This window comes from Panthera pardus, unplaced genomic scaffold (genome assembly GCF_024362965.1).
Source record: "Panthera pardus isolate Hobbes unplaced genomic scaffold, ASM2436296v1 HiC_scaffold_2, whole genome shotgun sequence".
Taxonomy (NCBI): Eukaryota; Metazoa; Chordata; class Mammalia; order Carnivora; family Felidae; genus Panthera; species Panthera pardus.
Window position 1 is genome coordinate 128,618,954 of NW_026526765.1, and position 22,436 is coordinate 128,641,389.

The 22,436-nt window shown below is 52.6% G+C and overlaps 1 protein-coding gene and 1 long non-coding RNA gene across 6 annotated transcripts in view; one reads left to right on the forward strand and one right to left on the reverse strand.

The window, feature by feature from the left end:
* FSTL4 (follistatin like 4) overlaps positions 1 to 22,436 on the forward strand; it is a 580,824-nt gene that overhangs the window by 443,538 nt on the left and 114,850 nt on the right. For all 5 annotated transcript variants that reach the window (XM_053907486.1, XM_019422002.2, XM_019422001.2 and 2 more), the window contains exons 5-6: positions 12,157 to 12,350; positions 16,199 to 16,322. In XM_053907486.1, the coding sequence (XP_053763461.1) occupies positions 12,157 to 12,350; positions 16,199 to 16,322 (318 nt within the window). The remainder of the gene's footprint in view (positions 1 to 12,156; positions 12,351 to 16,198; positions 16,323 to 22,436) is intronic.
* Positions 21,004 to 22,430, reverse strand: LOC109250871 (uncharacterized). The gene is made up of 2 exons (XR_002073232.2): positions 22,342 to 22,430; positions 21,004 to 21,354 (listed from the first exon to the last, which is right to left on the reverse strand). It is a non-coding gene; the product is annotated as an uncharacterized LOC109250871 (long non-coding RNA).

The window sequence follows — 22,436 nt, forward strand, 5'->3', positions numbered from 1 at the left end:
GTTAACATTTGAGCAGTTCTTTCCTGGAGACCTTCGCTCGGTGGCATTGATTTGCAATCCACATGCCCCTCTTACAGAAGAGGACCATCTGCGCTTGCTGCCTCTAAAACTCAGTGGCTCTTTGGCTCACCTCAGGGGCTGAGCAAACACCCCTGAGACAACACCACGGTGAGAGAAACACCACAGGCCTCACCAGGCATGTGAGACAGGGGATCGGAATGCTCCCTTGCCCCGGTCTCCTCACCTGCCGGCCCAGAGCTCTCATACCCTGTCCAGGGGTGTCCTGAAAATAGATACAGAAAAGAGCCCAGTTCTGCAGAAGAGGGGAGGGACACAGGTCCTGGCCCCTGTCTCCTTCATTGGGGCATCCGCCATCTTCCTCAGGGGCTGCCGCCAGCTGCCTTCCTGGGGCCAGGCGGGCTCTAGAGCCCAAGGGTGTGTCTCTGGGCCTTCTGCCTCCCCATGCTTAGCCTTCAAAGGCTGGGCTTGCACGCAGGTATGCACGTGTACAAAGCATATCCACAGGGCCACATATGCCCAGGTGCACCCCCATACTATTCCCAGTGTCTTAAAACTCCCGGGACTGAGGAGGCTCAAAAGAAGGCCACTACTTTTACACCCACCAGGGTGGACCCTGTCAGAAAATAATAAATGCCGACCAAGACGTGAAAAAAATTTGAACCTTTGTACCTTGTTGGTGCACATGTAAAATGGTACCAGCCACTTTGACAAATGGTTTGGTGGTTCCTCAAAAAAATAAATAAATAAATAAATAAAAATAGAACTACCACATGAGCCAGCAATTCTACTTCTAGATATAGACCCCCCAAAAAAAATGAAAGCTGGATCTTGAGGAGATATTTGTACATGCGTGTTTATAGCAGCGTTCTTCGTCATAGCTAGAAACCTGGAAGCGTCTGGGGTCTATGGACCAATGGATGAATAAGCAAAATGTGGTGTATGCATACAGGGGGATATTGTTCAGGCTTAAAGAAGAAGGAAATTCCGACAGGTGACAACATGGTTGAACTCTGAAGCCATCCTGTTGAGTGAAATAAACCACTCACAGAAAGATCCTGCAGGACTCCACTTGCATGAGATACTTAGTCAAAATCGTAGAGACCGAAAGTGCAGTGGTGGCTGCCGGCAGTGGATGGAGAGAATAGGAGCTGTTGTTTCATGGGTACAGAGTTTCACTTTTACAAGATGGAAAGGGTTATGGCGATGAATAGTGGTGATAGTTGCACCAAATTATGAATATATTTAATGCCACTGAAGTGTGTACTTAAAAAATGCCTAAGATAGAGGGGTGCCTAGGTGGCTCAGTCGGTTAAGCGTCCGACTTCAGCTCAGGTCATGATCTCATGATTCACGGGTTCGAGCCCCATGTCGGGCTCTGTGCTGACAGCTCAGAGCCTGGAACCTGCTTCGGATTGTCTCCCTCTCTCTCTGCCCCTCCCCCACTCACACTTGTGCACTCTCTGTCTCTCTCTCAAAAATAAACAAACATTGAAAAAAAATTTAATGGTTAAAATAGTAAATTTTACACTATGTATATTTGACCATGATAAAAATAAATGGGTAAAAAAGAAGGCCACGGATTCTAGTTGTCACATAGATCACTTTATTTTAATCCTGTCAGACCCAAAGCCACCTTTTCATAGCAAATATTTTGTAGAACCCCCATATAATTTTGAAATGAATATGTGTCTTATTCAAACTGGGATGTAAAGGAGAAATATAAGAAAAGTAGTAGCAATAAAGTCTGCCTTTCAGTATGTAAATGTTTGGACACCAGCTGCATATACTGAGTCATAGTGGTCAGATGTCAGCACCCACCCACGGATCCTGTGAACACAACAGCTACAGACAGACCCTGTGACGGGCATGTTATGTTAACACTTTGAGTACTTAAGTGATGTTGCTTTTGGAGGTGTAATTCTCCAAAATGGTGAATACTTCTTGATAAAGTTGTAAAGAGTTTACAATACCCAGCCTAGCTGCCCCCTTGGAAAATCCTTGCAAACCCAGGGCGCAAAATACTTTATATACAATAAACATATGCAATGTTTGTATAAATAACATTGCATTAGACTCTAGGCCTCTAGTAATAGAATATCTCACTTCAGTGACTGTCCACTGAGATGTTTGAAAACTTGTAGGAGATGCCAGGCCCGCAGAAGTTTGTTGTACAGGACTCTGCTCCAAATGATAGATAGGATCCCTAGGGTCCCTGGCCCTACTCATTAAGGGCCGCTTAGGCCCCCCAGTCATTGTGAAAACAAAGATGCTCCCTACAAGAGTCCAGCTCACCTCCCAGGGACAGCACTGCCCCTCTTGAGATGTCTGATGGAGCCCCCTGCATGCATTGTGAGTCTACATGAGAGCAAAGTACTCCTTCTGCGGCATGCAGCCCTAGTCCTGGCCAGTGAGAGAGCCAGAGACAGCCTCAGGCCCTGCCGTGTCCCGGGCTGAGGTCCCCCTCAGCTTGGTAACCCCTCAAAGGCCATAGCATCTCAAAGCTCAAAGCAGCAACATTCCTGGACATCACTGACTCCAGAGAAGCTACATTTTCGCCATCCCAACAGCAGGACCCTTCCCTTTGGTTAGGTGTTTGGGGGGATGGAGTCTCAGGAACAAATAAATGGAATTGTCCCAGGCCAAGGGTGATGCCCACTCTCTTCCTCCTCATCCACTCCAGATTTCCGGCCTGGTGGCCGTGGCCTCATTCAGCTGTCCTGCTTCTCCTCTAGGTGCACGTGAGGGGTGGGGTGGGAGTGCACAGGCGCTGAGCTCTGGACAGGGCTGTGGGGGACCTGGAGCTTGTCGGGAGTCCGTGTCGTCCTTCCAGAAGGAATTGGTGACTTGTTAAGGATCCTGGTTGGGTGTGGGTTTCTCACTAACACAAGAGTAAAAACTCAAGCTCTTCACGCCAGAAGAGCTTTAGCATTTATTCAAGTTTTCAAACGTTACTCTTTCACTCCCGGGCCACCTGATAGATGTGCCAGTCAGCCATAGAAAGTGCCTGTGGATCCCTCTCCCAGGAATCCAACCAATTTTGCTTTCTTTAATAGGAATAGAAAAGAGGATTGTAAATGTCAAATAGCAGATTGTATGGCAACATCAATTGAACCGGGCATTCATGAGGGAATGTACCATTTATCTAACAAAGGTCTGGGTGGTTTTGTTAATTTAAATTACCTGATTCTGGGGCGAAAATTGAGATGAGGCTTTGTCCACAATTCAGGCACGCATGGAGGTGGGTACTTCCCCAGCGCTGGAGAGGGCTTGGTCTGTGCTGCTGCAGCGGTCGGGGAAGGAACCCCGTGGTCTGCATGGTGTGTAGGTCGAGCTCAGGCAGGGCCAAAGGCCATTGGCAGCCTCAGACCTGCAGATTCTGTTTGTGGACCCAAAGTGGGCCGTGTACCTTGAATCCATGATGTTCAAAGGCAGTTGGGATGACTAATAGGGCACTCCGGAGAAAAGAAGAGAGGATATTGACCAAGGACCGTTGGCCAATGTGATGCCAGGCCCCCTTTAGGGCCTGAAAGGATGCGGGGTTGCTATGAGTGTGGTAAGCCCGTTGCTGATTCTGGAGTTGGGACTAGTGGGTGAGGAGGAGACCCAGGTGGAGTTTGGGGTGATGAAAGGGACAGGAGGCCTGAAGAGTGCCTCCAAACCACGGGCAGGCAGCTCACCAGTGAGTTCGTGCCCAGTGATCATGCACACCACGGGGTGCCATGGCCAAGCTCTCTAAGACAGTGACGTTCACCCAGAAGACACAGAGGCACTGGAATGCTGTCTAAGGAGGAGGCAGACTGGGGGCGAGGACACGGCGAGAGTGTGTGGCTTGGGGCAGAAACAAAAGCAGCCCCTTAGAGGTGGGCTTTGGCAGAAAAGCCAAATTTAGAGAAAGGGCTTTTCAGGAAGGGGGTACGTGGGAGCAAAGTCTGCAGGCCTGCTTCTGGAAGGTAGGGGAGTGGCCAGCAGCTGTAGCTCAGGTCATGGCGGAAGGATCTCCCCAGGGTGCTAGAGTGTGGGTGACTGTGACCCATGTGCTCAGCAGTCACAGCCAGGAGGGGGTCAGCACATGGCATGACTTAGAGCGCACCTGTTCATGTTGGGGATTGTGAGGAGACTGTATCATGTGTGCTTCACAGTCTGCTAGACTTTCCAGAGCTTTGTGGCTTGGTCAAAGCAAAACTACATCGTGTTAGCAAAAAAGTGTCCTGAAGATAAACCCATTGATTTTGGCATTTATTGTTAATTGAGTTTTCTCAGAAATGGCAGCAGAAAGATTGTTAATGTTCATGAATTTACATCAAGTTAAACATCTGTTCCTCTTAAGCTAAACTCCAGTAAAGTTATGGCAGCTCATAAATTAGATCTGGGAGTAAAATGCTTCCTGCTCTTTGCACAGCTTAGTGGTTTCCAAATAGACCTCAGAATGACACATTGCAACTGAGGCCCGTGTCACACAACCACGTTCAGCCGTGATGTCGGTGCCAGACGATTAAGCCAGGTTTTTGCTTTGGTGGTAAAGATTGCAGCTTTATCAGACGGCAGTGACATTACTTATCAGGCGGGATAGGGACAGTGTGAGAACTAGGGCTGCTAATGTTTGCATTGGGGGTGGGGGAGAGTCTGCCCATGAGCAGACCCAACAGCGACCAAGAGCTTGTGGGCACATCCAATCTCTCCCTTGGGCCCCTCGGGGGGTTCCTGGGTGAGGGTGTCAGGATCTGAGCCTAGGGTCTGGGGCACGCTGCCAGGTCAGGGAAGGGCTGGAGTCCAGTGGGTGTGGCTCAAGGGCATGACTGACTACCACGCAGTTTCTAAAGGGATGGCCTGGGTGTGGTTTTGGAAGGGAGATGTCACAGTCCACACGCTGGCATCTCTGAGCACGACCCACCAGGCCCCTCCCCAGTGCTTCCTTCCCATCTCCCTGTCCCTTAACCCACACCCGTCCCCAAAGGGATTGCTCCTGCCAGCGGCAGAGCAGTGGCCTTCATGTCGAGTAATCTGTGTCCTGCAGTCCCCTGTCCAGTAAACTTAGGCTTTGTTGGGGACTCCCAGAGTACAGGGCTGCCACCGTGCGGGATGGCTATCAGGGATTGGGGTCTTCATGGTGGCCTTGGGATTGCCGCCACCTACCACTACCCGCCAAACCACCAGGGTCCCCAGGGTCAGCTTTGTGCTCATTTGCTGACCAGAACCCTAGTGTGGAATTGGATCCTTCCCAAAGTCTGCTGTGGCTGAATTCACCCCCAGGCCTCCCCACCTGAGCTGCTGCTCCAAAGCATGGGTCCCCCCGCCCTGCTGGCCTCTTCACAGGGCTATCCAGGCCCGTCCTGACCAGCAGTGGCAGAACAAGAGGGCAGACGCTCACATTTTCCTCCTCTCCGGAGGCAGTATCCAGGGAGCTGTGTATGCCCACCAGAGGGGACTCAGAGGAGCCACGTCTATGCAACCTAGTGTCCAGAGGGGCAACAATCCCTCTGTGGCTCACCACCTGACCACCCACCCCAAGGCTGGCCATGCCAAACTCCATTCTGTGGCGCCACCATTGCAGGTTTGGGGGGACCCCAGTGGATGAGATAGGGTCCAAGCCCCCCAGTGACCCCATGTACCATACGCTGGAGCTGCCCATGCCACACCCACATCACACACGCTGTCCTTCCACAGGAGCTGGCGTAAGTCAGGACACACCTCCCAGCCCCCTCCAGAGTTCCAGACCTTGGTCACTGTGGCTCAAAGTGGCTGAGATTGTCCCCTCCTCTGGGCAGGGCTACAGCCTTCATCTGAGCCCATCTGCCGCCCCCTCCACCTAGGATTCCACAGCTGTCCAGTGAGCAGACATTCAGACAGTGCCTTCTATATGCCAGACCTGCACCAAGGCCTGCCCCTGGCCCTGGGGGGCCTTCAGTCCCACAGGGCCACCTGGCAGTCAGCAGGGAGCGAATAGGAGCAGAGAGTGAGGCTGGCAAAGTGTAGCAGTAGGGAAAGGGGACTAGCCCGTGGGGCACCTCTGTACCCAGAGCGGCGTGTTGGGGAGACAGACCAAAGGACTCGGTGAAGAGATGGCTGAGGGTGAGGGAGAAGGAGAGACAGCCCGGGATGGCCCCTCACCACCCGCCCTTCCCTGTGCCTGGTATCTCCAGCCTACCCCTCGCCCGCCTGCAGGTGCCTCCTGTATCCGGAACCTGGGCTTCCTGCAGGGGTCTTGACCGTGCACGGCCTCACACTCCATTAGAATCTGAGCTCCCCGCTGCCCGGATGGCATCTCCGCCCTGCCCTCCTATACAAACCCCCCTCCCTTGCCTCTCGGGGGCTGCCAGCCCTACCCACATCTGGAACAGGAAGCCTCACCTGCCTCAGAGTGAAGACGGATCCTTTGAGGCCCAGTCCGGCAGGGGCACGTGTGGCTAATGGAATATTCACAATGTCTCCCTTGCTTCCCTTTGTTTTGCACTAGAAAGTGTTCCTTTGATGGACATTTAATTCCAGAGGCTGCTACCTGCTTCCTATCTCTCTTTGCTCAAAAAATTAAATGCGGATGTGCCCGTGCTCCTGCTATAATAATGTCCCTCGGCGTGGTGGGAGCGCGGCTGGGATGGGAGAACATTAGAATCTTCACAGAGGGACAATTATTGAGGGAACTAGATTAATGAGGTGTCATAACAACTTAGCCAGATCTGTGGCTGACCTTTCTCATGGAGAATGGGCTTGATAAATGTAGTTCATTACCAAGTTCTGACATGAAAATAGGATCACACTCCGGGCTCCTCAGCAGGCTGATCAATATTTTATCTGCCAAAGCAGCAGGAGGAGCCCCGTACACATGCGCTGGCAGGAAGCCTGAGACCGGTGCCCAGGGGGCCACTGTGCACAGAGGGCACCCAGGCTGGCAGGAAGGTAGCTGGGTCCTTCCAACGGCCTGTCAGGATGTTCGTCTGTGTCGGGCCAACCAGGACATGAGCCTCCCTCCCTGAGAGGCCCCAGAGTGGGAGCGTCTGTGGGCAGTGGAAAGGGAGGGAGGTTTATCTACGAATACCAAGTTCATGGCCACCTGTGCCAGGCACTGGGCGTTGGCGAAGGGGATGATGACAAACGAGCTGCAGCCTGGCCCGCTTGGGGCATCAGCCCTACTTCATCCAGAGAAGCCCTCAGGCCTGGCTGACTCCTTGGGACTTTGCAACTCTCAGGGCCACAGAAGCTAGTGAGGGATTGTCATTGCCCCCGTTCTAAGGTAGGAAGTGGAGGCTGGAAGGGCAAGGGAATGAATGCCTTTCCTGGGGTCTCACAGCTCATCAAGGCAGAACCAGATGGTCTCCTGACTCCCTGTCCAGTGCTCCGTCCAGTCTTGTGGATTATCATTAACAGGGGTTGGTATCAGGTAGACACAGCAGCCTGTGATGAAGTCATGGGCAGGGTTGTTACAGGGTGGTCCCATCACCCCTGGCTTCTCTATGAGACAGTCTACCCTGGAGCCACAAGACTCGGTACTCAGCCATATTCCCTAAGTAACTCATTCCCCACGCATTTCGCACTGTAGTGTTGCCTGTGTAAGTGTCCAGTCTGGTCCCACCTGCCTGGAACTTGCCATCCCATGGAGGGGATATGGCAGATGCTTAATACCCCATCCAGATTCCCTCATTCAACCCCACAGGTTGTGTGAAGCTTTGGTGGACCATTGCCCATAACGCTGGCTGATAGCCTCCAACCTCGGGGACCCGCATCGTCAGCCTGAAGGCACTTTCGGGCCTCAGGAGTGTGCTCAGTCCTCATTTGGGAAGTCCAGAAGTGCCAGACAGGGCAGTAGTTAATGCCCCCAAAAGCAACCCTCAGTCAACAAGAGACGGAAGTTGGTGGAAGAGTGTCCCGCACCCTCCGACCTAAGCGGAGCGACTCTGAGGCCTGCTGGACGTAGTCTCTCCAAGGTTCCGTGGAACTGCGCCCCGGTTGCCCACAGTGGCCACCCCCCCTTTATTGGCTTTCCCCCACCCCAGGCTCACCTCCCTCTTCCTTCCCCTCAGTTCTTGGGGCCATCTCCAAACATACCCCTCACCCTAGATCCTTGTCTCAGGGGTTGTGCAAGCCTCCCACTCTCCAGAGTTCTGGGTGGAAATCCCACCAGCTGTGGATCTGTTAGTGAGGAAGCTTCACTTTACTCGGGGCTGAGTCACACAGGCCCTGATTCGAGGCTCTCAGGAAGGGCTGACCATTGCCATTCTCACCATCATCATGGCCAGCACCCATAGGGACCCAGGGAGGGGGGTTGTGGTCCCCAGGCCTCAGCCACGCCCCCTCCACAGACCTTCTCTCCAGAGGGCCAAAGATAAAGTCTAGGCAGGTGATCCCTCTCTCCCCCTGGGACCCAGGCCCACTCCAAATAGGGGCAGGGATGCTAGTTTAGACTCAGTGATGTCTCAGCAGGGCCCTGAATGAAGTCAAGAGCAAGCCACGTGGAGATTTGGGTCAAGAGCATTCCAGATGGAGGGGGCAGTGAATGCCGAGCCCCGGGCAGGAGCACACTGTAGGGTCCAGTCTCTCCTTCCACACCCCCACTGCTTCATGTCCCCTGCGTGGGTTTGCTGGGTGGGGTCGGGGGTGACCCAGCTGAAGTGAAGAAGAACCCAACCCTTGAGTATTGGCCCTCTCTTGTCCAAACTGAGTAAGAGGAAGAGGAAAGTCAGAAAACAGAGGCTGTGTGGGCCAGGCCCTCGGGGTCCCCGTGAGGCAGAGGTGGGCCAGCCCGGGGCTCAGCATCTCCTTTGCAGAGGGCCCTGCTTGACCTCCTGCCAACCCTTGGGAGGGAGATTTGGAGGATGTCTTTCCTTTCTTTATATTCATCTGCACTTTCCAGACATTATTTGATAGACACATATTTCTTTTCTAATAAGATAATTGTTCAAAACCGGCAGCAGGGTGGGGAGCCTTTAGCTAAAGGCCAGGTCTGGCAGATCCACAAATGCCCGGGGCTCCCCCTGTGAGCCACTCCTGTCTGCTTCCATGGTGACACCAGGGGCGGGAAGAAAAACAAATACAACTGAGACTTGGTAAGCTGGCACTCCTGCCAACCTTGCTAGCCTCTGCATTCTGGAAAGCAAGGCCTGCCTAGGGTGGGGGGAGCTTGTCAGGGGGCCGTCCTTGCTGGAGATAGAGGGTCAGAGGGCATCTCGGTGAGAGGGTTTGGACTTCAACTAAAATGACCATCTCCATGGGTGCAAAAATGGCACCATTGGGCATCTTCCCTCTGGTTCTCACAACTCCTCAAAGTTCTAGGGACACTAGAGGAGGTCGGGAACATTGGGCCAATGGTTTCGTTATCCGAGGCTAAGACTCATGTCAAGGGCAACTGCTTCTGGGGTAAAGGAGGATAAGATTCTCTCCCAGCAGCACACCACTTCATCTTGAGAGCCCGGTCCCCCACAGCCCGGGCACAGTGAGGGCTCTCAGTAAGGACAGAAGGACAAAGGAGTGCCTGACATCCTGCCTCAGCCCACGCTTCCCTCCCTCCTTGCTGCTCACTCAGACCCACACCAGCTTCCTCCGGATACTTGCCCCTGCCCTGTGTTCCCTGCTGCCCGGCATGGTCTTCCTTTCTGTCCTTCCTCCTCCAGGGCTCATCCTGCAGATCCCTCCCCGAGGGAGGCTGCCTTCACCCTAGCCCCGTGAGCTCTCGGTCTGGGGGCACCTCTGACACTCAGGACTGGAAGCCCCGTTGTGTCCCAGCATGCCAGCGGCATCTGGCACAGACTTTGCAAATAAATGCCGACAAAGGGTGGGAGGGGCATGGCCTGTGTGGGCCCTGGCAGGGGGCAAGCTCGGGGGCTCTGGGAGTGGACCCTTCCCCACCCCTTACGCAGGTTCATTTCTAGACACGTAGCTACCGTCCTGAGCAGGAGGTGTGTGCGGGGCAGTGCCAAGGTGGAAAAGCCAGAAGCCTCCGAACTCGCAGTGAACTGTACGGCCGGAGGAGGAGGAGCAGGGCCTAGAGACCCTGCTGTGGACCGCCTGATGGGCCCCATCTCAGTGGTTTCCCTGGCCTGCTGAGGTGGGAAACCTCACGGTGGGGGCCACGGGGCTGCCTAGGGCAGCAGGTGGCTCTCAGGAGATCTGTGCCCCACCGAGGTCTGTGAGGCAGGTTGGAGGGACCCGGAAGGATGAGATGCCCCTGCCCATCCTGCTCAGCCTGGCCCATCCCTCAGGTGGCCCTGCTGTGCACGGTCCCTGCAGACCGTCCACACAGCAACCTCCTTCCCATCCACACTGCTCGTGTCCCGTGTCCTGACTTCTGCTCCATTCAACCCTGCTGGGGGTTTGGGGGGAAAAGATTGGGCCCAAACTCTTCTTCTCTGTGCCCAAAACCGACTTTTACCCGGGCCCAGGAAGAAGAACCCAGCAGGCTACCACATCTTCCCCCGGGCAGGAGTGATTCTGTAGTGGGACAAGGCCACTGATTTCAACACCGTGCACTTCTGTGGACTTGAGAATCTGGTTTGCCAGCTGGGAGCCCTGAAAGCTCCCAGGAATGGATATTCCTTTCAGACCAGAGAGAGATACTAGCCAGGTTAGGGGGTTGGGAGAGCCATTCTCGTCAGAACATGGAAACTCCCAGAGAGCAAATAAATTTGATTATATTGAACACAGCAATTGATTTTTTTCTAAATAAACATGCAGGAGAAAATGGTAACAGGCATCTGTTTCTGACGAGAATCAATTGACCCCAAATTAGAAGAAAATCTAGAAACGCAAACAAGCACGAGAAAAAGTGGTTGGGCCATCGAAGCTTGTCTAGTGAGGGAGGGAGGGAGACAGACAGACAGACAGACGGACTTCCCTGTGAGCCTTTCCCCACCAAGTAGCTTCCTTGTTTGTTGCTCTTCAGCAAATGTGGTTTTGGTCATGAGGAAGGGACAGTAGCTATCATTTTGTGAGCCCTTATTCAGTGCCAAGCCAGTGCTGAGCCCTTCATGTTCGTATCTTATTTAATCTTCATAACATCCCCATGTGGAAGGCACTGTTCTCCCCACCTCACAGATGAAATCACAAGGCACATGTTCAGGCAGCGGCAAACCCAGGACTCACGCTCAGTGGACTCTGGAACCAGTGCTCTCCAGCACTGCTTGATATTGACTCTCCAACCCTGAGCTGTTACCTGGTGCCCTCAACTGGCCTTGCACTTGAGGGGAAGAGCCCCAGGCCCAACAGTCCCTTCCGAGCAGCATGCATTGGCCTGGCATTCGATGGAGTAGACAGTGAGGAGCCCACGCCCATGCCCACACCCACTCCCCAGGACTTAGCAAAGCCAGGTGCCATAATGCTCCCTCCCCGGGGAGGTGGGGAAGTGGGAGCGCGAGGAGCCATCCTGCTCCTCGAACAGCCCCACAGCCTCAGCTATGGGCTGAGCCCTGCGTGGTGTTCACCCTAGTGGGCCCGTCCCCAACAAGATAAACTACATCCTGTCACAGTGCATCACAGGCCTCATTTGCCAGAACACCGTGTGGTTCTGATGCCGTTCAGCAAGCATGCCTGAGATACAAGACCTAAGAGTCATGGGCCGTGTGCTTCAGTTTTAATTTCTTAAAGCTCCCTTTTGTTTCTTGGTCATAGATTGTGTACACATGTTTGTTCTGAAGTAATCCAGCTCTGGGAATGTACCTAATTAACTTAAGCAGGGGCTTATTAGTCCTGTTAACTAAAATTCCCTAATCTATGAGGCCAAGTATTCAAAAGCAGCCTTTAAGGTAGGATTAAGGCAAAGACGAGCTATTACAAAATAGAACTGGGGCCGGTTTTCCTAAATCCGCTGTGGGGCTGCCGCTGTGAATTGCCCTAGCCCTGCTTCCCCGTTGTATCTGGCACGGTTGCTCCGTGTCTGGCATATAATAGGTGTTCAATAAATATTTGTGGGATGAGCAGACCGGCTCCTTCTAGCATGGGTATCCTGCAAAGCATATATTCAGTGCTTCACTGAACCCGTATATCGATGAGATGGATTGGCAGGCCGATGGACAGACAGGCCCCATGTACTCCAGGTGCGGCCTGCACTGCCCATGCTAAATGCCCAAGACCCCCAGTGAGTGGGAGGGACAAGATTCTCTCGAGACCAACGGAGGAGCCTGGCTGCAGTAACCTCATGCTGTCTTCCAGATGACCCGTGCACCATGGCCGACTATGCCCGCCTGAAGAATGTCCTTCTGGCGCTCCAGGCCCGCCGGCGGCCACTCCCAGATGGGGACAGCCGACAAGACCCTGCCTCTCAGAAGCGCCTCCTGGTGGAATCTCTATTTGCGGACTTGGATGCAGATGGTGACGGCCACCTCAGCAGCTCGGAACTGGCTCAGGTAGGTACAGCGTATGCTGAAAAACCGAATTACGGAAGAGTCCGGTTTCCTATGCAGTGTGCAGATAAAGAGAACCGGGGAGGCCCATATGAGCACAGTCGTTCATAACTGCCTCTGTAACAGACACTTCGGAGGCCTCTCTCCTGCAACAGCAGCCTTTCCCCTGGGAGTCGGAGAGCTTGCATTCGGTGCCTCTGAGAATCTCTCAGTGTTTTCCCACCCGCCACCTTCAGCCAATATTTACAAACAAGCTTCGAAATGCTCTCAGCTAGCTGGCAAAATACATACTTCCGAGGGGCTAGCCTCGAATGTTTTCATCAGGAAATAAGTCTTCTCTTCTTGGAATCCTCTACTTTGCTTAGCGGGAACGTTGAAAGGAAGTAAGTCTCGCTTCCACCAAGCAGCTTGGGGGCTCTTTTTTTTTTAAACAGGATAAAAGTGGCTTTTATTTTTTAGTTTGTTAATTTGTTTTGAGAGAGAGAGAGAATGGGAGAGGGGCAGAGGGAAAGGGAGAGAGAGAATCCCAAGCAGGCTGCACCCTGTCAGTGCAAAGCCCGGCACGGGGCTCCATGCCAGGAGCTGTGAGATCATGACCTGAGGCGAAATCAAGAGTCAGATGCTTAACCGACTGAGCCACCCAGGCGCCCCCAGGACCTCGCCATTCTGTAGGGCCCGACCTGCTTTGCTTTGCAGGAAGCCCTGCCTCCCTCCGCAAGCACAGCACACATGTCCCTTTCTCCAGCTCCGAGGTGGTGCCCGGGCAGTTATTGTCTGCAGCAGAAAGTGAAGGAGTAACGCAGAGCACCAGCCCCTGCCAGCTGCTGAGAGGGCCTCTAGGATGCTGGTGGCAGACAGGCAGGCCAGGTAGGCCAGAAGGGCCTGCGTTCCTACTCCCGCTCTGCTGGTCTCCCTCGAAGGGCCTGGAGCCTCACCGGGCAGGTGCAGAGATATGCAAGGAGGGTGAGGTCAGCCTCTCCGTGTAGGCTGGTGGGGTGGGGGCAGCTGTTCCTCAGAGTCCACAGAGTGCCCACCTGGAGGACAGACAATATAGATGAGTCCCCACCTTCGATACCACTTTAAAGACATCCTTCACACGGCACAATGACCTTATCAAAGCTGTGGCCAGGTCACTAGGAAGAACTGGGCTGCAGACTGCCCTGGCACTCTGTGTGCATCCACTGTGTGCATGGCAGTAAGCAAGGCCCTTTACTAATGACATAAGAAACATAAGAGAGTCCCTTTCTGTGCTGTGTAGTAGCTAGGAACTCAGACATTCTGGTCAAGCTTCCTGAGTTCAAGCCTTGCCTCCCGTATCCACTAGCTAGTGGTTCTTAGGAGAAAACCTCACCTCTCTGGGCTTCTGTTTCTTGTCCATGACCATCACAGCATCAGCAGGTGGATGAAAGGAGCTAAGGCGTGTGAAGTGTTCGACATGGTGCCTAGCACATGGTATCCTCTCGGTAGGTGATAGGTGCTCAACATCCATGCCATCATTACTGCCTTTGTTATTATCATTTCCCCCTTCAACCTTTTGGCCATCCTCTAAGCTGGGAGGTACTCCTGTTATCCCCACTCTACAGATATTTTTAGATGAGGAAACCAAGGTTCCAAGAAATCAAGTAACTTGCCTGAGTTGTGGTCACTGTCAAGAACATGATGAACTCAGGCAAAACCCAGGTGGGCTGGGGCAGCTGGGTGGCCCAGTCAGTGAAGCATCTGACTTCAGCTCGGGTCATCATCTCATGGTTCGTGAGTTCAAGTCCCTCATCGGGTGAGCACGAGTCCTGCTTCCCCACCCCCCCCCCGCCCCTCATGAGATATTCTCTCTCTCTCTCTCTCTCTCTCTCTCTCTTCCCTTCACTCACTTGTGCCCTCTCTCTCTCAAAAAAAAAAAAAAAAAAAAAAACCCAGGTGGGCTGATGCATATGCACCTGCTCTCCTCACAGCATGAGGGTCTCCCTGGGGGAGAATGGCTCCCACAAGAAGGCTCCACTTTGTTCTCCTAAGGTCTGTGAGGCCAGCAGGTGCCCACAAAACCCAAGTACAGAGCAGTCACCTGGAGGCTTTGCCACGCAGGGTCCCCCTCTCAAGGCCCTCTACTCCAGCCAGTCCAGAGGCTGTTTGCAGAGAGTACGTTGGGAAGCAGATTGTAAGGCACGTGCAAAACCCTGCTATGCTCACTCTCCTGGGCAACACGTGCTGGTCCATCCGTATGTAGCCTGTCTCCCAGGAGGCTTGCGGCCCACGGCCTCCCAGGCACACACCATCCCAGCCCTGCCAGCCATCATGTAACTATCTCCGGGAGTACTCGACTCCCAGCTATGGCTAAGACCCCAAGGAGCAGGGCCAGCCACCCACAGATGACCTGAGCCACTCTGGGAAAAGCCCAGGTCCTGTCAGTTACAGTTACCTTGCAAGAACAACCATCTGGCAGTTCCCTGCACGACTGGCCATTCAGGGAGCACTGAGAACAGGTGGATTTGGCTTGTCTTAGACAGAAGCGCCTGTGAGCTCTCGCCGCCCCAGCCCCATGTGGCTCCCAGGTGGCTGAGAAGTAAACAGAACCTTCCTAGGCATGTTGCTCTAACCTGGCAGGCACATGCCCCGAGGCACCTGAAGCCATTAACAAGTATGGTAATCGGATTATGATTTCCTCTTTAAAACTTAATGTATTTAAAGTCCATTTCATAAAACTGCCAAGCAGAGCCCAGCTAAAGTGGGCCTTTCCTTGACACTGAATCAAAGGTGTTAGGGAAAAACTTGTCAGTCCTATGAAAAGTTAATCAATTTCCAATGTAGAAATAGACAAGGGGAAATTTCCATCTTTGGAAGATTGATTTCCGGCGTTCTGGTTGATCTCCCTTTTATTGAACACTTACTTGCTAGGTGAAGGGTCATTTTTTTTTAACGTTATCACATTAAATTGCCTTTAACGTAGCAGGCCAAGCTAAAACTGTTAAATAAAGAGAAAATGTCTCTGTCCCCCTCTCCCCACAAAATAAAATGAAATCACTTCCTTTCTTCTGAGATTTCGTTCTCAGCATTTTCCTTGCAAGACTTTAGTCCCGGAAAACCCAGCCTCTGGCTCCAGCTGTGTGAGGGTACCTGGAATTTCCACCCTTAGTCACCTTTTGGCACCTGGCTGGTCATGCTGGCGAGGCCATGGCCAGAGAAAAGTTCATAAAGGCCCATCCGTAGCACCATGCCAGAATCCCAAAGGCAGACGTTTGTGCCCCTGGCAGAATGAGGCAGTCAGAGCCATGGAGCTCAGGCCAAGTCAGTAGAATGGCAGCTGCCCCTTTCTGGGGGGACGGGTGCTGTGACTAGCAGGTGCTGCCCTGAGATCCGTGAGGGCTTTTGGAGTGTGGGGGTCAGGCAGGCATGCACTGATGGAGAAGTGACCTTCCAGCTCTACGAAACTAGGAGCCTGAGGGACCTCGGCTGCGCTCAGCCACTGTTTCTTTGCTGAGTTAATCTGATCAGGCCCCTTCTCCTCCCTGTTTCCCCATCTGTAGCATGAAGGGGTAGACCAGGACCTGCAAAGATCATTCCCAACTGAGACTGTCTGGGATCTGTCCACCTGAACCCTCATCCCAACTCTGACCCGACCATTGCGTGACCCTGGGAAAGTCCCTGCCCTCCCTGAGCCTCAGTTTTCTCATCTATAGAATGAGAGGGTGAGGCAAGACAAAACCAAAGAGCTTTGGGTGCTCCCCATGGCCCACTGAGCTGTCACTGGAGTCTTCACCCCTCCCTTGGGCGGTGACCACAGCCCCTCTTGGCTCCAGCCATGCCCACAGCCCTGAACTCACTCCCTGCTCTGGCCTCATCCCTTTCCTCACCCACAGCACGTGCTGAAGGAGCAGGACCTGGAGGAGGGCTTCCTGGGATGCTCACCGGGCGACCTCCTCCGATTTGATGACTACAACAACGATGGCTCCCTGACCCTCCACGAGCTCTACACAGCTTTCCGTAAGTCAGCCCCAATGAGGGGTGTGTGCGCGAATGGGCTTGTTTCCACAGGCGGGCTTGTGCCTCCCGCTTGCGGGGCTCTGGAGTCTGTCGTCGGTTGTCTCCATCATTGGTTTCTTTCATACGTGAAATCAGTTGAATTTGTTTTGCAACAAGCCTGAGCTTTAAGAAAAGGGTAAAGGAGCGTGGGTGGGAAGAGGGAACGCGCGATCTGTTCCTTTTGGGTAAAGGCCCTTCTTGATGTCACTGGAGGAACCCAGGACTGTGATTTAAGTGTGGCTGGGAGGGCACTGCCAGATACCCGAGGGAGTCTATGACTCCAGGAGGCAGATTCTGCAGGAGCGTTCTGGAGGCTTGGCCGGGCAGGAGGAATGAGCTCCGGTAGAGAGCTCACAGAATTCAGCAGGGAGGAGAGGGGAGGGCAGTGCTGACCCCAAACTTGAGACAAGAAGGAACATTCTTGGCCTCAAAGAGACGGAACCCCTTTATGTTTCTTAAACATTCAGCCCCTGCTTAAAGCAGGTGATATGTGCATCCTGTGTGAGACACCCTTGGACATGACCTACGAGCTCACTGCTCCTACCAGCATGCCCTAGAATTTGGAGAATAGGTGTGAGACACCCCCTCCCCCCACCCACCGCCAAGGTGCATTGAGTACTCTCAAGCACAGATCCTCACATCCTCTCCCCAGCCTCAACCTCTACCTGGAGTTCGGCTTCTCAGAAAAGTATTCCTGCTTCGTGTTGACATTTCGTGCTGTTAATGCAAACATTCACAAGGCCTGAGAAGCAGTCATGATTCACTGGCAGGAAGGGCTCTTGTGGCAGATAGAGGAGGTACTCATATGACATGAGGAGAGAAACGAGTGGGACTCTTCCCTGGGGAAAGTCCATGAGCTTGACACAGGGGCAGAGAGGGCAGGAAAGGTGCCTTTCTGGTTCACAACATCCCTGTTGCCGAGGCTCAAAGTCCAACCCCCAATTACAGGGCTCTGCCTAATGTACTGTGATAGGTACCCATCGTCCTTCTCCCTGCCCACTACTGAAACTCCTATCGACGTACAGTAGTTTATAATAAGGTGCGAATGACTGGTAGGCTTAACCTGCTGTGGGAGGTGTTCGCCTTGTAGAGAAATTTATGCCTTGAAATAAATCTCTACATTTTAGGGGCACCTGGGTGGCTCAGTCAGTTGAGCGTCCGGCTTCGGCTCAGGTCATGATCTCACAGTTTGTGAGTTCGAGCCCCATGTCAGGCTCTGTGCTGACAGCTCAGAGCCCGGATAGAGCCTGTTTCGGATTCTGTGTCTCCCTCTCTCTCTGCTCCTCCCCTGCTCGTGTTCTGTCTGTCTCTCTCTCAAAAATAAATAAACATTAAAAAAAACTTTTTTAATAAATAAATCTCTATATTTTAGAATGTGTGGCAATATCAGCAACTCCCTAGACCTAGCTCATGAGAGCCAATGACTAGATTTTCAGCAATTTTACAGGGAAACACTTGATAGCTTTAAATCAGCCATGGTGGGAGTATCTACACCACAGAAATTCATACCACACAAATGGTACAAAAGGGGGGGCACTTTCTTCCTCTGGAGAGCCAACTGTTAAGCACTGACCTGCACGTCACTGGACAAGACCCTCCCTCCTGTCCTCAGTGTCCCCTCCTACAATATTCTCTCCACCTTCCCCACATAGGGACCCCCTGGTGATTCTAATCTCATAGAACATGAACAAGAAAAGAGCAGATGTCAAGGCAGATGACAGGGAGAGCATCCCTGCATGTCAGGAGAGGAGCAACCAGTGTCCTGGGCACAGCTCTGAGACATTCCCAGCAATGCTTTCTGTGCTCAGGCCTCTCTGCAAAAGATGGGAGGAAGGAAGAGGTCAATGCATAGAGCCAGGGACCCAGACTTGACTTCAGGGACTTGGAGGATGCACCAGGCATCACTACTGAGATGTCCCACGATGACATCATTAACCAGAGAATGGCACCACTTAGAACCATCCTGGTACCTGGTACCGCAGAAGCCTCTGCTCCGTGAGTTCTGTTTCTGAGAATCAGTCGGGGCCAAGGAGAAAACTGGCTTTACTCTTGAGGAAATGCAAGCATGCTGATTGCCCATGATGAAAAAGGCCTCCCTGGCCTCCCTAATGAAGGTCATTATAAACATGAGCTACCTGTGGAAAAGGAGGGATGTCATTACTTCACCTCCAGCCATATGTCTCATGCAGAGCAACGTGGGATGTGTTTCCTTCGTTCCTGGATTATTATTTGAAAAGCTTTATAATCATCATTTTTAAAGCAAATTAGAATCTGCTGTTGCCTTGGACTTGTTTTGAACCAGGCAGCCAAACCATTCATCACAGCCCAGGCCCAAAAATAGATATGCAATAAAATGTAAACTCACAGCCATTAAGGAAGCCACAAAATGAGTTAACCCAGCCATAAAGGCCTGACATGCGGCCACTCAGAGCATGAGGCATCAATGGTTTTTCAAAGTCATAGGGACTCTATATGAAATTCCCATAGCTGTGGGAATGAATTTATGGTTCAGTGAATGTTAAATAGGTAATTGAAATGAGACATATAGGTACAACTTATTACCCAGAAATCAATGGACATTAAAGAAACCTCACTAAAACTAAGAAAGTAATATCTCAAGCACTTCAGCAACAACATTTTGGATTTAATTTAAAAACTGGAGCCAATGGGCTGGCATGGGTTGAGACTTTGACATTATATTTTTCTTTTTTTGCCAGGGTCCTTGGGCACCAGGCAGGACGGGGTCTGTGGGGTACCTCCTGGCAAGACTTGGCCACTCTGTTAAAGGATGGGTCTGCAGGACCTCTGCCTGAGAAGGGGGTTGTATTAAGTTTTTGGTGTTGTGTTGGGCAGTGGGTTGGTGGAGGGGGGTGGGGTCTCCTAAATTGCATCTTCTCATGCAGCTGGCTTAGCTCAGGCTGGGCCGGTGTGTGCCATTGTCTGCAGCTGGCTGGGGGCATTGCCAGAAACCCCAAGGCTGGCAGCTGCCGTGCTCCGCTGAGCTGGTTCATGCTGGGGCTGCACCCTCTTCCTGTCTCTGCGGAACAGGTGACCCCTCCCAGGGAGGAGGGCAGAGGCCAGGTACCTCAGCCATGGGAGTCAGTCCTGTGCCTGACTGTCAGATGGAGCTAAATCTCCTACTCATCCAACTCTGTACACTGGCGGGCATGAAATATAAGGGTGGCCTCCCTCTCTTTCTCCATCTATCAACTGAACATTCTCTCCGAGTGGCTTTTGGCTTTCCATATCATGGCCTGATCTCGGAACTAAGGGTACAGTGTTCTCTCGCCACGTGCCCTCCACCCTCCCCAGCACCATCACCCCCTCCCCCTCCCCGGCCACACCGGCCACAGAGCCACTGCTCCTCTCCTTGAGGCAGAGGCCCAGGCCCCAGGGTCCTTGGTGAGCCAGATGTTCATGCATCACAATAAATTAATCTCAAAGTTGCTCGTTTAAAAAGCTTTCCAATAATGCATGTTTCTGCACTTTTCTGAACGTTTAGATTGGGATCATGGGGAAAACATATTGTTTAAAATGGGGATTTTTCTTTCGCTTTCAATTCTTTACAAGCTTCTTCTGCTTTTTGGAAAGATACTTGTCCTTTTCATTGATCCTGTGAGGGCGACGTGTCGGCTGGGAAGGAAAGGTTTGAGCGGCGAGCCGGGCAGGATGCAGGGCTTCACATGCTAATGTTCTGGGGTCACAGATGCACCGTGTCACGGAGGAGAACTGCAGGGAGAGGCCTGTGTGGGAGCAGGACACCCTCCCTGCACTCCAGGCAAGCAAGACAGAACACAGTGGTTTCATCAGATTATCACACTACCTCTGTATCCAGGGCAACTCTGTGAAACAGAGGAGATGGTCACCTGGCAAATTTACCGCTGCGTTTCTGCTGTCACTGCTACAAAATGGAAGGAAGGTGCAGCTTTACCTTCCATGCTCTCATCCTCTGGAAAAAGGGGTGCCCGGCACAGGCCTGACACCGTGTCAGACACGGTACGTCAGGCAGCCCTCAAGCCAGCCTGTGCTGGGCACGGTGCTAAAGCTAAACACCCAAATCCATCTGGCTCCTTATCTGTGTAAGGGGAGTTCAGGCTCGCTTCACAGGGTGAGAATGCCGCTTTACCCTCCTCCGTTTGGTCCCTGAGTTTTCAGTCGTGAGTAGCATCATTTCAGAGAGCAAAACTTTATCTCTTTCATTCTTGGCTTTGGAGAGCAAGAGATACGTGTGCACGGGCCTCAGTGCCGGTGGAGGCCAAGACCACTGTTGACATGACACCCTTAACCCCAAATGGAGAAACTGGTTGCCTCACAGAGGACTTGCAAATCACGTGTCCAAAAAATCGGATTCACTGCCCTTGGTCCCTCCTGCACTCAAGGGTATAAAATAGCTAACCTGGCTCGGCCAAAGGAGGAATTGACAATCGGGAGACAAGAGGGGCTGAGAGGTGTCCCTCCCAAGGACAGAAGTGAGGGTGCTTTCTCCTCCCCTCAGGCATAGAGAGACGGCCTCCATGTGAGCTTGCTATGTGCCCCTGAAGCCAAAGCCAGTGTGCCATCTGAATGATTTTGCTTGTTAACAACACTGGAGTTAATAGTGGATTCTTAACATCGAGTCCTATAAAATGACACCTCACATTAATCATGTGTCAGCACTGTGTATTATGACCCAGTTTTACAGATGAAGAGACAAAAACTCAGCGAACTTATGTGGCTAACCCATAGTCACACAGCAGAACCATGATTGAACGCAAATATCTAGTTCCAGAAACTCCTCGTGCATTTCAACACACTTTACGACTCATCGGCATTCTCCAGTAACGAGAGTCTCACTGTCCCCACAGCGTGTTTCCCTAAATTTCACGTCTCAGCTCACTGCTCTCCTCCTCTAGGAAGTCTTCCTCGGTTTCTCTTCCTTCCACAGAGCCCCACACATCTTCCTGTGTGTGCTCACATCCCTGAGTTCACCTCTCCACAGTAACAAGGCTGTGGCCTGATGGTTCAGTGTCAAAGCTGGTTCAAATCCTCCTTCCGCCACTTACTAGCTACATGACCTTGAACAATCCTTTACCAGAACTAAACCTGAGCTTCACGTTGCTCGTCTGTAAAATGGCTTCATGACCATCACAGACGTGTACTCAGCACTAGTAAATGCTAAGTGCTGAGTAATCATGAACCAAGTAGGTCAGGGACGGACGTGAAGATTTTTGCGTGTTTTCCCCGCAGCCCCCACTGCTCCCAGCCCCGTCACCCTGTGCCGTTGTCATTATTATCCTGCCCCAAATTAGTGTATAGGCTCCAGGATGCCAGAGGCTGTTTTGCTCCCCATGCCTATCATGGGGTCTGGCACCCAGGAAACCCTTGGCCCATGTTTGTTTACTGAGGGGATGAAGCAGACCTCTCTGCTTGCCAGAGGTCCAAACACAATGTAACTGTCACTAAAGGTCCCAGAGGGTCTTTGCACATCTCCAGGAGAACAGAGGAAGCACCTTGTTGGAGCCCCACAGCCAGAACCCCCACTGAGGAAGCACCGGCCAGGTTGGACCCAGCCAGCAAGGGCACCCCTGTGGCTTCCCTAGCAGCCCCAGACATCTCTGATCACCTGCATGAGTGACCGGGGTGGGAGGTGAGCCCTGATGCCCACATGGGCCTAATGTTTCCTTAATGAAGACGAAAGCTGCTTGTCCCATAAAGCTCCCATCCTGCTCCTGGGGCCACTAATTGGCCATTCAGCCCTCCTCAGGATAAGTGTTCTGTTAGGCTGTTAGGCTACCTGCCCGCTGCTTAATTACCTCTACCTCTGACAACTGTGTGTGGAGATAAGGGCTCCCGCTCAGGGCTGCCATGGAAGGAGCCTGCAGCCCACACCCCCACCCCCACCCCCCTCACACCCTGGCTGTGAGAGGACCAGGCACAGGCCCGCTGGCTCCTGCCATTCCCACCAGGAGAGTGGCTCTCATCTCTGTGCAAATCCATGTACCTTGGGACTTAATTCATCAGCATACAACATGGGGTTGTACTTCCTCTGAGTGTAGCTCCTGGGAACCTGAAGGACCCGCCAGCTCAGCCCCGGCT